This window comes from Thunnus thynnus, chromosome 4, assembly GCF_963924715.1.
Source record: "Thunnus thynnus chromosome 4, fThuThy2.1, whole genome shotgun sequence".
In the NCBI taxonomy this organism is placed as follows: domain Eukaryota; kingdom Metazoa; phylum Chordata; class Actinopteri; order Scombriformes; family Scombridae; genus Thunnus; species Thunnus thynnus.
Genome location: NC_089520.1, coordinates 22,039,877 through 22,051,918, shown reverse-complemented (window position 1 = coordinate 22,051,918; position 12,042 = coordinate 22,039,877). Strand labels below are relative to the sequence as shown.

The following is a 12,042-nucleotide window of genomic DNA, read 5'->3' as shown; positions in this document are numbered from 1 at the left end:
CTTCTCTGATTTACTTATTTCCACACAGTTAATTAGTATTATAAGGTTAACACTGCAGAGTAAAAGTGCAGACCTCGAAGGCACACGTCTTCTTTACTATCTTAAGCCTCAGTGTGATTTGATCATATCTATCCCTCGATGGATGGACATGCCAGCACCCAATTGGTGTTTACCTGATCACAAGCTATTGTTAGCAACAGCTCTTCTTCCCTGCAGTAGGAAGTTATGGAGTGGTGCCCAAGGACAAAGTGGACTGTAGTTGGCTGCTCTGCTAAGCTCCTCTCAAAGTAGGTTGAGCAATGGCACAAGGCCTAAAACAGAAGACAAAGACTTGCAAAGAGCTACTGATGGCGTCTGACTCATGCCTTCATGCATGTAACAGGGTATCTGCAGGTCTTGAAAAGTCTTAAAAAGCTCTGAAGTCAGTTCCCTAAAAAAAACTTCAGAATGTATTAAAAAGTATAACATTTCATGTACAAAGGTCTTATATGTTTTCTCTGGCCTGCTATAGACAGTAACATTAGTTATAAAATGCTTTTGTATGTGCTTGCAGGCTGTGGGGAGACATTCTACATCTATAAACAAAAGTGAGACCAGTCAGTCAGCACCATCAGACGTATAGCAAACACTGTCACTACATACAGAAGTTAGGAAACTCATCTACTCCTGGTGGACAAGTGAAGATCATAGCAAAAACATAAATTAATTTTTTTGTAATTGTTTAATCAGAAAACTGATGGATGGATTTGGGTCCAGGTCATGTTAATTTGCTTATTATATTACTAGGAATTGTTACGTCTGACTGGGAAGTACTGACAAAAATGTGATGTAAATGTCAAAATATTCATGCACTTAATAAATAATCATACACCTTATTGTCCCTAATAGTTTTTCTATCAGCAGGACAATGAAAAAGGTATTAAATTGCATCCTATATGGTATTAAAAGATCTTAAAGTCCTAAATTTAATTTGCTAAACACTGCAGAAACCCTGATGTAAGAGATTCAAGGTTGAGTACATTATTGCAATTGAATGTGTTGCAGTGTGCTGAAAGAAGACGTAGACAAGTACCCACCACTAAATACAGTAAATCATTTTGAAGTAAGTTGTTTCATAAATGTAAGTAAAATCTCGTAAAATAAATAAAAAAGACAATGTGAGTCTTAGTTATTTGTGGCGCCCAGACTAAATGAGGTCAGTAGGTGCATTATGAGATGGCAGTGTTTTGATGAAATGTGATGGTTCTGAAAGCCGTCCACTTTCTTAAATCACTCTAATCCTGACCCTGCAGTCCCTGTAAATCCCTCTACCTGCACTAGGATCAACATGTACAACCTTCAAATTTCTGTACTTATTTTATTTCTGTTATATGTGTGTGTGTGTGTGTGTCATGGCAGGTGGTGATTGGTGATAAAGTGGTTCTGAACCCTGTGAATGCTGGTCAGCCTCTCCATGCCAGCACACACCAGCTTGTGGATAATCCAGGATGCAATGAGGTTTGTCTGAGCTGCAGCATCTTCACTCCTCTGATGTTTCAGTGGGAGTGTCGGCTGTGTAGAATCTAATTATAACTTTTTTCCGCCCATCACGGCTGCTTGGTTATTAGCTGCCTGATGTAAAACACTACAGGATTGTTCTACTGTCCTCCAGAGTCAGGACAGTTACGCACTAGGCTGCAGCTGACACTGCACATGCAAGGTTATGATTTTTCTCTCTCGCGGCACTAGAGTTACTAAACAACATCAGTTATGTGATTTTACTGTTTTAAATGGCCTTACAATTGCCTTCCAGTGACACTGAGACAGTTAAGTGGGCACAGTAGGTCAGTTTTAGGGAAGTTGAGCAATTTTCCTGTTTGCTCAGAGTGACACAGACTCTTGATTTTCTGTTTTATGACTATGCATACAGTTTTAAATTATTGAATGAAAGTGTGGGTCAGCAGCCCTTTCAACAATCCTAACAGTTGTGTTATCAAATAGTTTCTGCTAACTTTACATGACAGTAGTGCATGTAAACATATGTAATAATGATTTAAGTGACTTTGTAAATATCTAAATTCCTTTTTTTTTTTGTTAGTCAAGATATCAGTCTTTAGAAAAGTTTGAAAGTGTGCTCCTATTCTATCTTTAAAAAGATGAATAGGCATCTGTGATTTTTGTTTCCCTCTGGGAATGAGGAAAAAATGAAAACAAACACGACACTATCCCTTTAACCTTGGCCGTGTTGCAATGCTCCCACTGTGCAGGATCCCTGTCAGCAGATTATACCTACAGTACAGCCACATCAAACTCTGATCTCTGATTGTTTGTTTTTCAGGTGAACTCAGTCAACTGTAACACCAGCTGGAAGATCGTCTTGTTTATGAAATGGAGCGACAATCAGGAGATCATCTTAAAAGGGGTTTGTCTCATGGCAGCTACCAGAGAAATACATGTTTCTTTTCTATTTCTGTTTTTTTATATATAGACTAAGGTAGAAAACATTTTATATCTAATACAAAAGCTCAATTTATAAACGCATATAGAACAAATGGAAATGTCATACATCACATTAGCAAAAGTCAGCAGTTTCCAGGCATCCAGGATTTCTGAGTTCAATATGGCTCTATTGAAATAATTTATGACATGTTTCTACAATATATAGATCTTGTTTCACACTCTCTCAATGAATATTTTGTTTTTCTATCTGTAGGTGTTGCATAATGTACCTCATCAGAGCTGAGTGGGCTGGTTGTTTTGTTTGTTTCCAGTTCAGTTTTGTCAGCCCACTTTATGTGCTTACAAATTAGATTGTGTCATATTGGATGCTCAGTAGCTCTACATTAGAGGCTTTACCACCAAGAATAGCTGAATGTCAGCTATTAAACCAGTGTTTTGGCACTCCCAGAACATTCGGTACCAGTCAAAAGTTTGGACACACTGTCTCATTCAAGAGAATGATTAGGTGTGTCCAAACGTTTGACAGGCAGTATAGGGACTAGTGAAACCAGTGTCATTTCACATTGGTCACATGCAGAGATCTTATGTGTTTCGTAAATAGTAACTGGAATAGGTTCTGGATCATTACAAGGAATGAATCTTGTGGAATTTGAAACATGTTGTAGAGCCGCAAGAATACATATATTTATTAAAGGTCTAGTGTGTAGATTTCAGTGGCATCCACCAGAATATAATATTCATAAGTAATCACCTCAAAATAAGAATTGTTGTGTTTTCGTTACCTTAGAATGATCTACATAGGGAGCTCGTTCTCTTCCACAGAACCCACCATGTTGCACCGCATGCACCACAACAACAGTAGCCCAGAACGGGCAAAACAAACACTGGCTCTAGAGAGGGCCTTTTACGTTTTTTGCGAGTTTTGCAGCACTGTAGGTTCTCCTACATGCTTGGAAGGGGAGGGGTATTCAGTTGGTTGTAATCTGCAACCTCACCGTTAGATGCCACTAAATCTTACACACTGGTCCTTTAAATTTGTTCAAGTGTAATTAGCTGTACTAAGGTGAAGCTTAATATTTCTAGCAGTGACAAATATTCTCCTTCCCTTCAGGGGGATGTGGTACGGTTATTTCATGCAGAGCAGGAGAAATTCCTCACATGTGATGATCACAGAAAAAAACAATACGTTTTTCTTCGCACTACTGGACGGCAGTCAGCTACCTCGGCAACCAGCAGCAAAGCCCTATGGGAGATAGAGGTGAAGAAGAGTATTGTTTTTTTTGCTTATGTAGTGTAACTGTTTTCTGAATACTAGCAATAAACATAAAGTAAGACTGCAAATCTATTCTCCAGCATTTTCACACTTAACATCAGTACTTGTTTAATGAATTGAATGCATTGGCATAAGATGTTACTATTGTGTGCTCTGGTTTCAGGTTGTGCAGCATGATCCATGTCGAGGGGGGGCAGGCTACTGGAACAGCCTGTTCAGGTTTAAACACCTGGCCACTGGACACTACCTGGCTGCAGAGGTCAGTCCACTGCAGACAATTTTTTTTAGTCACTATATGTTACTAGGCTAGATGACATTGACAAAATAAAACATCACAATAACTTGAATCAAATATCTCTATCAGTTAACTGTATATTGATATAATTCTACTACTACTACTACTGTTGGTGCTTCAGGTGTTTACATTCAAGAAAAAGTTGAGATGTCATGGGTGATGTAAATATGACCAAAGAGGCAGGAATGTTCATGGTTCATTTTACTCAGTTACTTATAAAGCAGATTTTAGGACAAAGAAAACACTCATTTAGACTAAATTATGTTATTACATAAAACGGTATTCCAGAAAATATCTGGACTTATAGCTCTTTGTACCACGTGGTGAAATACTTAGTATTTTTGCAGGTGAATCCGGAGTATGAAGAGGAGTGCCTGGAGTCCCGCTCCTCAGTAAGTGTGCTATGCTGAAACACCGGTCTCTATAACAGATAACATTTACAATATATATCAAGATAACCAATACATTTTCATTGTTAAAAATGTTTTCATTATTGTCTAATGTATGCCCAATCTAATTAATTGATGTAATACAATGACCACAGAAATACTACAGTCTAAATGGCTGTCAGTGTCTGTTAAAATTGTGTAGTACATCAGTACATCTCAAACATTCCCTTCTATGGCCAAGGTGTTTTAACTGCAAGTAACCATAGTAACAGTATGTTTACACTGTTGTAACCAGTTAACTTGTTGGCTAAACTCAACTAATCATGGGTTGAACTGCCCACAAACAAACTGTCAAAAAAGCTTTTCCCACAAATGTGAAGAGAAAATGTCCCTTGAAATATGAATGCTTTACATCTACTGTAGTACTTATTATTTCCAGCAGTAAATGGCTGTAGGTATATTTGCAGTGTGATCGGGTATGAAATTTCAGTGACCAGCAGATGGCAGCCTTTCACTATGAATACATCTTTCTGTCATGGTACCTTAGTTCTTTGCCACAGCTCACTGAACCGATTATGGCTGTCAACATGAAGCTGTTTACATCTGCTGACCAGTCTGTGACAAATGAACCGTCTCCCAGTCGGTTCCTGAGTTTACTGCCTCGCCACTACAGTAAAAATAAATGAACAATAAAAATAAAAATATAGCTAAAGGAGCCAAAATATGGCAGAGGCCCCAGGCAAAAGAAAAAAGCTCCCAATTTACTGTGAGGTCTATTTTCATTATGCTTGACTCCTAATGAAAACAGAAAATATCTGAACAAAGATATTTGTTTCATCGTGTCTAGTCTACAAATTTATTTAAAGCCTTAATTGATTTAATGAAGTCGTTTTGTCATAAGTCTCTCCTGCGAACCAGTATTGGTTTATTGAATTAAGTCTGTGACATTTTACTGGGAAAATTCAGTTGACAGAAGGAAAAAAAAATGTTTTTCTCTGTTGAGGAAAGTGGTCTTGCCTAATCTGCTGCATTTCCTTTTTTTTCTGCCTAGACTCAGTTACTAGAAATCTTCTCACAGTAATAATTAACTCTTCCACTGAAATACCTGACTCTTGTTGATCCTGAAACACACACACACACATGTTGCTGAAAGTGAACATCTATGTGTGGTTTTTAATTACTAATCAGACTGTGTTTCGACTTTCCGTCCAGCTGGACACGGAGCAAGAAGCCTTGCGGGCCCGCTTGAGAAACATCCAGGACAAAGTCATGTACACCCTGGTGTCTGTTCCTGATGGGAATGACATCTCTTCCATATTTGAGCTTGACCCTACCACGTTAAGAGGGGGAGACTCATTGGTACCCAGGTAGGAAGGCCAGAGCGTTAAGGTGGCAGAAGTGTTTCAGACCTGCTCAGATCTGTGTTACTGTGGATATGATTATAGGGAAATGGACGTCACTCTTTCCAGTGAAAACCAAAAAAGTGGAAACATTACAAGTAGGGGACTTCCACCGTATATTAAGTAATCTTAAAACGGTTGGAAAAAAAACAACGAAAAGCGTATGTGTTTGTGTGCGTGTGTGTATATTAATGTTTGTTAACGCAACCGAAACTGTGACTTACCGTTACTCACATTAAACAGTATCACAAAAATTGTTATGTTATCTTTGCCAGCGTGTGAGCAGATGCGTTTGGGCATGTTTTAGAGTGGCAATAAATTTCTTTATTGTCTGTGAGAAGTTCAATACAACATGTTTGATGAAACATTTATAGAAGGAATACATCCCAAGGAAGAGGATGCGGTAATAAATTCACAAGAATGGTAGGCGGTAGGTTCAGATGAGCAAGTTTCTCCATCTGTGTTTGTTCCTGTCTTGCAACATAGTTTTGAATGCAGTCTGATTGTTTATATTTGAATTTTATCCAACTTCTCAATGTCTATATCAATTTTCCAAGCAACTAGGGGTATGCAGGTTTTCAGGACGCCCAAGAAAAAAAATTCAGCTCTATGTCTCCAGAGGCAGTCACCACATTTGTGTGTCATTAAAATATGACTCTTTAAGTGTCAGCTTGTACTGAGCACCAAAAAGATATTAAAATGTGTTTTCAGGAACTCGTATGTGCGTCTCCGACACCTGTGCACCAACACATGGGTTCACAGCACCAACCAACCAATTGACAAGGAGGAGGAAAAACCTGTCATGCTGCGTGTAAGTGACAGTTTTAAGTGCACTACTGTGTACTGTTTCCAAAGGGACAAACTGTTGTAAACTGAAGACTGTCTCTGAATAAAATTATATATAATAAAATGAATAAAATTGCTTCTCTGTAACTCCACCTCCCCTCCCTGCTGTGGTGTTATGGACTTGAAGGTCGCAGAGTCGGTATATGCTCTTGGTTTGATAATTAATTTGTAATTGTTGTAATAACAACCACACAAAAAAAAAAATACTAGATACTCAGATATATCTCATAGATGACAAAGTTGTACATTTCTTTTTTAATTCCAGATTGGCACCTCTGCACTCAAAGAGGACAAAGAGGCTTTTGCAATTGTGCCCGTCTCCCCAGCTGAAGTGAGAGACCTTGACTTTGCCAACGATGCCAGTAAAGTGCTGGCATCTATCGCTGGAAAGCTGGAAAAGGGCACCATCACACAGAATGAGAGGAGGTATAAAATACATAGTTGTGCAAGATTTAAAATTTCTTATAGGAAAAAGATAGTCATGTGTTTTTGCTTTGTTTGTCTTTTTTTGCTTTGTTTGTGTTTTTTTTGCGTGTGCAACCAGAGCGGTCACTAAGCTTCTGGAAGACCTGGTGTTCTTTGTTGTGGACATTCCCAACAACGGGCAGGATGTGCTCGAGATCATGGTCAACAAACCAAACAGGGAAAGGCAGAAACTCATGAGAGAACAGAATATTCTCAAGCAGGTATCACCTTAATGGATGCAGCGCAAACACAAGTTTTCCATTGAATGAGAACTTGTTTGAACCTGACTGAATTTCCTTCTAATTCCTCTTCAAATCTCTTTATCATAACTCAAAGTTGCATGGTTGTCAGATTTGTATGAACATGTTATTTTGTCTTCTAATTCTAATATGGTTACAACTGTCACAACATTATCCCTGTATCAGATCTTCAAGCTGCTGCAGGCCCCCTTCACAGACAGTGGGGACGGGCCCATGCTGCGACTGGAGGAGCTGGCTGACCAGCGTCATGCCCCCTTCAGACACATCTGCCGCCTGTGTTACCGGGTTTTGCGTCACTCACAGCAGGATTACCGCAAGAACCAGGTAGTTTGTTGGGCCTACAAGTCTGCTTCATGAGCAGTGGCCCTGTAACGATGTACGCACAACTGCAGTTCAATAAAAAGTACATCGTAGTTTATGATAGTGGCCCTTGCTATGTAGCAGCACTGATGTAATTATCTAAACAAAAAGTGGCCTGAATCTGAGATGTGTAATCACATGCCCTGTGTATTATGCAATGCTCACTTGCTTTGCCCCTTTATCAAGTTTCTTGTAATAAGAATACGCAGAACCACAGCCACAAGCTCATGCTACAACAAATGTTTGCAAATGTGAAATCCATGAATCCCCTTTTCTAAGAACAGTCGATTTCTCTTGTAGTGTATGTGTTAGAGGGGTAATCTCTCCGGGCTGAATGAGGAGACAGTCTGGTGCTTGTGAACATGCTCTGCAGACAGATGAGAGCTTGAGTTTGCCTTCCAAAATGACCTCTATCAGTCAGTATAAGTAATGGATCGAGACTTAACAAGGTTTAGCATCTTTGTAGAGAATGTGATGAGATAAAGGGCCCAGATTAATTGGTTGGTTTGTGTATGTTCAGACTGTCTCTCTGTCTGTCCCACAGGAGTATATTGCCAAACAGTTTCGCTTCATGCAGAAACAGATCGGCTATGATGTTCTGGCAGAGGACACGATCACAGCTCTGCTCCATAACAACCGCAAGCTGCTGGAGAAACATATCACTGCTGCGGAGATTGACACATTTGTTAGCTTGGTCCGCAAGAACCGTGAGCCCAGGTTTGTGTGGGTCTGTTTGTATGCAACATACTGTACATCTATGTGGTCATAGACATAATCAGAAATAGAATAGTTAGACATAATGTGTTAACAAGAATATCCTGATCATTTTCTGTGTATACTGATCATACGGTATCCCTATATGTTAATGCATACAGTAAGACAAGAAGACCGCGCAAGCGGAATGTTCATACAGTATTGTAAACTATATCAGTCAGTTACTGATAAAGAATTATGCAAGTCATAAAGCCCAGGTGACATTTAAATTGAATTCATAAATGTGTACTGCTATTTACTTAACATTTCTATAGTAACATAACATTTCTAGTGTACTATACTGAAGGACAGTCTTATGGACAGACTGATTTGGAGTGTTATGTCATAAGATGTACCAAACACGTCATGTAAATGGTATATTTTCTTTCTGAGAGCAGGATTTTGCAGGCTGGCAATGCCTGAGTTGATCTTAACTAATTGTATCTTTTTTACAAAGCATCATGTGTTGATTGATTTTTGCATATTTTTTTGTGTGTGTGTGTGTGTGTGTGTCCAGGTTCCTGGACTACCTGTCAGACTTGTGTGTGTCAATGAATAAGTCCATCCCTGTGACACAGGAGCTCATCTGTAATGCAGTGCTGGATCCAGCTAATGCAGACATCTTAATAGAAACTAAGTACGTCCTCCCTCCTCTACCTACTGTGCATCTCTCTCTGTCTTTTACCCCTCAGCACGCCAATGTGCACTATATAACATCTAAACAGGGCATAAAATAAAATTGATCTCAGTTACCTCCTAAGCAAATTAGGTACTAATCATTAAAAAAAATCTGTAATTGTATCATATAGAATTAGTCCTTATTTTAAAAGGACCAATGCCTAAAAAGGCATAAAGTGGCATTAAGGGATATAGGGCTGTAATCATTAGATTAATTAATTAGTCAATTGACAGAAAATGTATCAACAGTTATTTTGATAATCAGTTGATTCGGTCAATTATCAAGTAAAAACACCAAATATTTGCTGGTTCCATTTTTGTGACTGTTTTCCTTGGTTCCATATCATTGAATTACATACTTAAAAATTAATAATTTGTTGACATAACTTTAGGCTCTGGGAATGACATATTGTAGACTAAATGTTTAATTGAAAAAATGTTTCAACAATTATAATGCATAATGAAATAATTTGTCACTGAAGGCCTAGTGGGATTTAGTAAAGAAAGACTTTCTGTATTAGTACAGATGTGTGCAGTAAGCTTTTCATATACTGTTTCTAACAGCTTGTGAGGGTAACAGTAATGATATGATCAAGCTTTGTGTCAGAAATTAGTCACAAATGCCTACACATTTATTTCCATCAGCTTGTAACCAAAAAAATTCCTGTATTGTTTCTTTTCTCCGTTACTCCCTCTTTCGGCAGACTGGTGCTATCAAGATTCGAGATTGAGGGAGCGCCGCTCGGGGAGAACTCTTTGGAGTCAGAGGAGGATGAGGAGGAGGTGTGGTTGTTCTGGAAGGACAGCAATAAAGAGATTCGCAGTAAAAGCATCAGGGAGCTGGCCCAGGATGCCAAGGAGGGCCAGAAGGAGGACCAGGAGGTCATTAGTTACTACAGGTAGTTATTGGACTTTATTGTCCATGTGGTTGTTGGGGATAAAGGAGAGTGTTCTTGTCCCTTATCTGACTTTATATTGAGCTGGGGCAGATTCATGAGTGAAAAACATGTGTGGAGTACGTCACCTCTGAAGGTTAAGACAAGTTTTGCTGTTTTAAATGTACTATAAGTATAACTCTACTTGTGTGTGTATGCTGCAACAGGTACCAGCTGAACCTGTTTGCCAGGATGTGTTTGGACCGCCAGTACCTGGCAATCAACAAGATCTCTGGCCAGCTGGATGTGGACTTGATCTTGCGCTGCATGTCAGATGAAGACCTGCCCTATGACCTGCGAGCCTCCTTCTGCCGCATGATGCTGCACATGCATGTGGACCGTGACCCTCAGGAGCAGGTTACGCCTGTCAAATATGCACGACTCTGGTCTGAGATCCCCTCAGAAATTGCCATTGACGAGTAAGTGAATAGACAAATGAAATACTATCGTATTAAATATTAGACATTTTAAATATTCAGTTAAATACTTGATGTGTTTTTAGTTTTGTGTGTTTGCAGTTCTTTCAGGTTGTATAATCATTTGTCCTTTTTTGTATCATCTAATCGTAGTTATGACAATGATGGAACATCTAAAGATGAAATTAAAGAGCGATTCTCACAGACGATGGAGTTTGTTGAGAACTACTTGAGAGATGTGGTGTGTCAGAGTTTCCCGTTTGCAGATAAAGAGAAGAACAAGCTCACCTTTGAGGTCAGTCAGACACATTCTGGATCACACTCACAATCACACCATCATGGTGAAATCACAAAACCTATTTAATTCATTCCATCTTCCTTGTTTAGGTGGTGAATCTGGCCCGGAATTTGATTTATTTTGGCTTCTACAACTTCAGTGACCTGCTGAGACTAACGAAGATCCTGCTGGCTATTCTAGACTGTGTCCATGTTAGCACCATTTTCCCTTTCAACAAGCTGGACAAGGGAGATGAGAGTAAAGGTATGAACACCCTGGGGGGTTCAGTGGAGGACCTAATATTTCATGAACAGAAAGTTTATCTGTGTGCTTGTGCATGTATGTATGTGTGTGCCTGTTTCCAGGCAGCAATGTGATGAGGTCCATTCATGGCGTTGGGGAGCTCATGTCCCAAGTAGTCCTGAGAGGAGGGGGTTTCCTTCCCACAACTTTGAACAACAGCTCCGATGGAGAAACAGTAAAGACTCAGACTGAACCAGAGAAACAGGACATACTGGTGATGGACACCAAGCTCAAGATCATTGAGATCCTGCAGGTGAAGGACGAGCAATGGCATACCCCAATGAATCCATACAGGACATTTAGCATGTATGACATACTCTCTCTCTGTTCTGTTCTACAGTTCATCTTAAATGTCCGCCTGGACTACAGGATCTCCTGTCTGCTGTCTATCTTTAAGAGGGAGTTTGATGAAAGTAACTCCCAGAGTGACTTATCTATAACTGGAGCAGTGGAGGGTCCAAACAATATGCCAGGTCAGATTAATATATATATGGCTTTATCTTACAGAGGACATGGTGTGGCCAATGAACTGACAATATTTTTTGTAATTTCAGGAGCATTGGACTTTGAGCATATAGAAGAGCAGGCAGAAGGGATATTTGGCGGAAGGTAATCACAGTTTGAATGCAGAAGGAGTCACAAAACGATGCAAAAGAGGATGTGTTTTCATTTTAGTGTGTTTTCTGTGTGTGTCTAGTGAAGAGAACACCCCATTGGACCTGGATGATCATGGTGGCCGTACCTTCTTGAGGGTACTCCTCCACTTAACCATGCACGACTATCCTCCTCTGGTGTCCAGAGCCCTCCACCTGCTGTTCAGGCACTTCAGTCAAAGGCAGGAGGTCCTGCAAGCCTTTAAGCAGGTAAACTAACAACTAAAATATACATCTAAAATGTAAGCCATGATAACCATTTGAAGTAGGTGCACTCATTCTATTAATATCTCATCAGTT

At 39.5% G+C, this 12,042-nt stretch overlaps 1 protein-coding gene across 9 annotated transcripts in view; it reads left to right on the top strand.

The window, feature by feature from the left end:
• The window catches only part of LOC137181687 (inositol 1,4,5-trisphosphate-gated calcium channel ITPR1), a 75,901-nt gene that overhangs the window by 19,244 nt on the left and 44,615 nt on the right, over window positions 1–12,042 (top strand). For all 9 annotated transcript variants that reach the window (XM_067587563.1, XM_067587558.1, XM_067587562.1 and 6 more), the window contains 20 exons: window positions 1,399–1,497; window positions 2,318–2,401; window positions 3,551–3,697; window positions 3,876–3,971; window positions 4,355–4,399; window positions 5,609–5,763; window positions 6,508–6,607; window positions 6,908–7,068; window positions 7,187–7,328; window positions 7,533–7,691; window positions 8,272–8,444; window positions 8,998–9,117; window positions 9,863–10,057; window positions 10,261–10,512; window positions 10,663–10,804; window positions 10,897–11,050; window positions 11,152–11,342; window positions 11,430–11,562; window positions 11,644–11,698; window positions 11,787–11,952. In XM_067587563.1, the coding sequence (XP_067443664.1) occupies window positions 1,399–1,497; window positions 2,318–2,401; window positions 3,551–3,697; window positions 3,876–3,971; window positions 4,355–4,399; window positions 5,609–5,763; window positions 6,508–6,607; window positions 6,908–7,068; window positions 7,187–7,328; window positions 7,533–7,691; window positions 8,272–8,444; window positions 8,998–9,117; window positions 9,863–10,057; window positions 10,261–10,512; window positions 10,663–10,804; window positions 10,897–11,050; window positions 11,152–11,342; window positions 11,430–11,562; window positions 11,644–11,698; window positions 11,787–11,952 (2,769 nt within the window). The remainder of the gene's footprint in view (window positions 1–1,398; window positions 1,498–2,317; window positions 2,402–3,550; window positions 3,698–3,875; window positions 3,972–4,354; window positions 4,400–5,608; window positions 5,764–6,507; window positions 6,608–6,907; window positions 7,069–7,186; window positions 7,329–7,532; window positions 7,692–8,271; window positions 8,445–8,997; window positions 9,118–9,862; window positions 10,058–10,260; window positions 10,513–10,662; window positions 10,805–10,896; window positions 11,051–11,151; window positions 11,343–11,429; window positions 11,563–11,643; window positions 11,699–11,786; window positions 11,953–12,042) is intronic.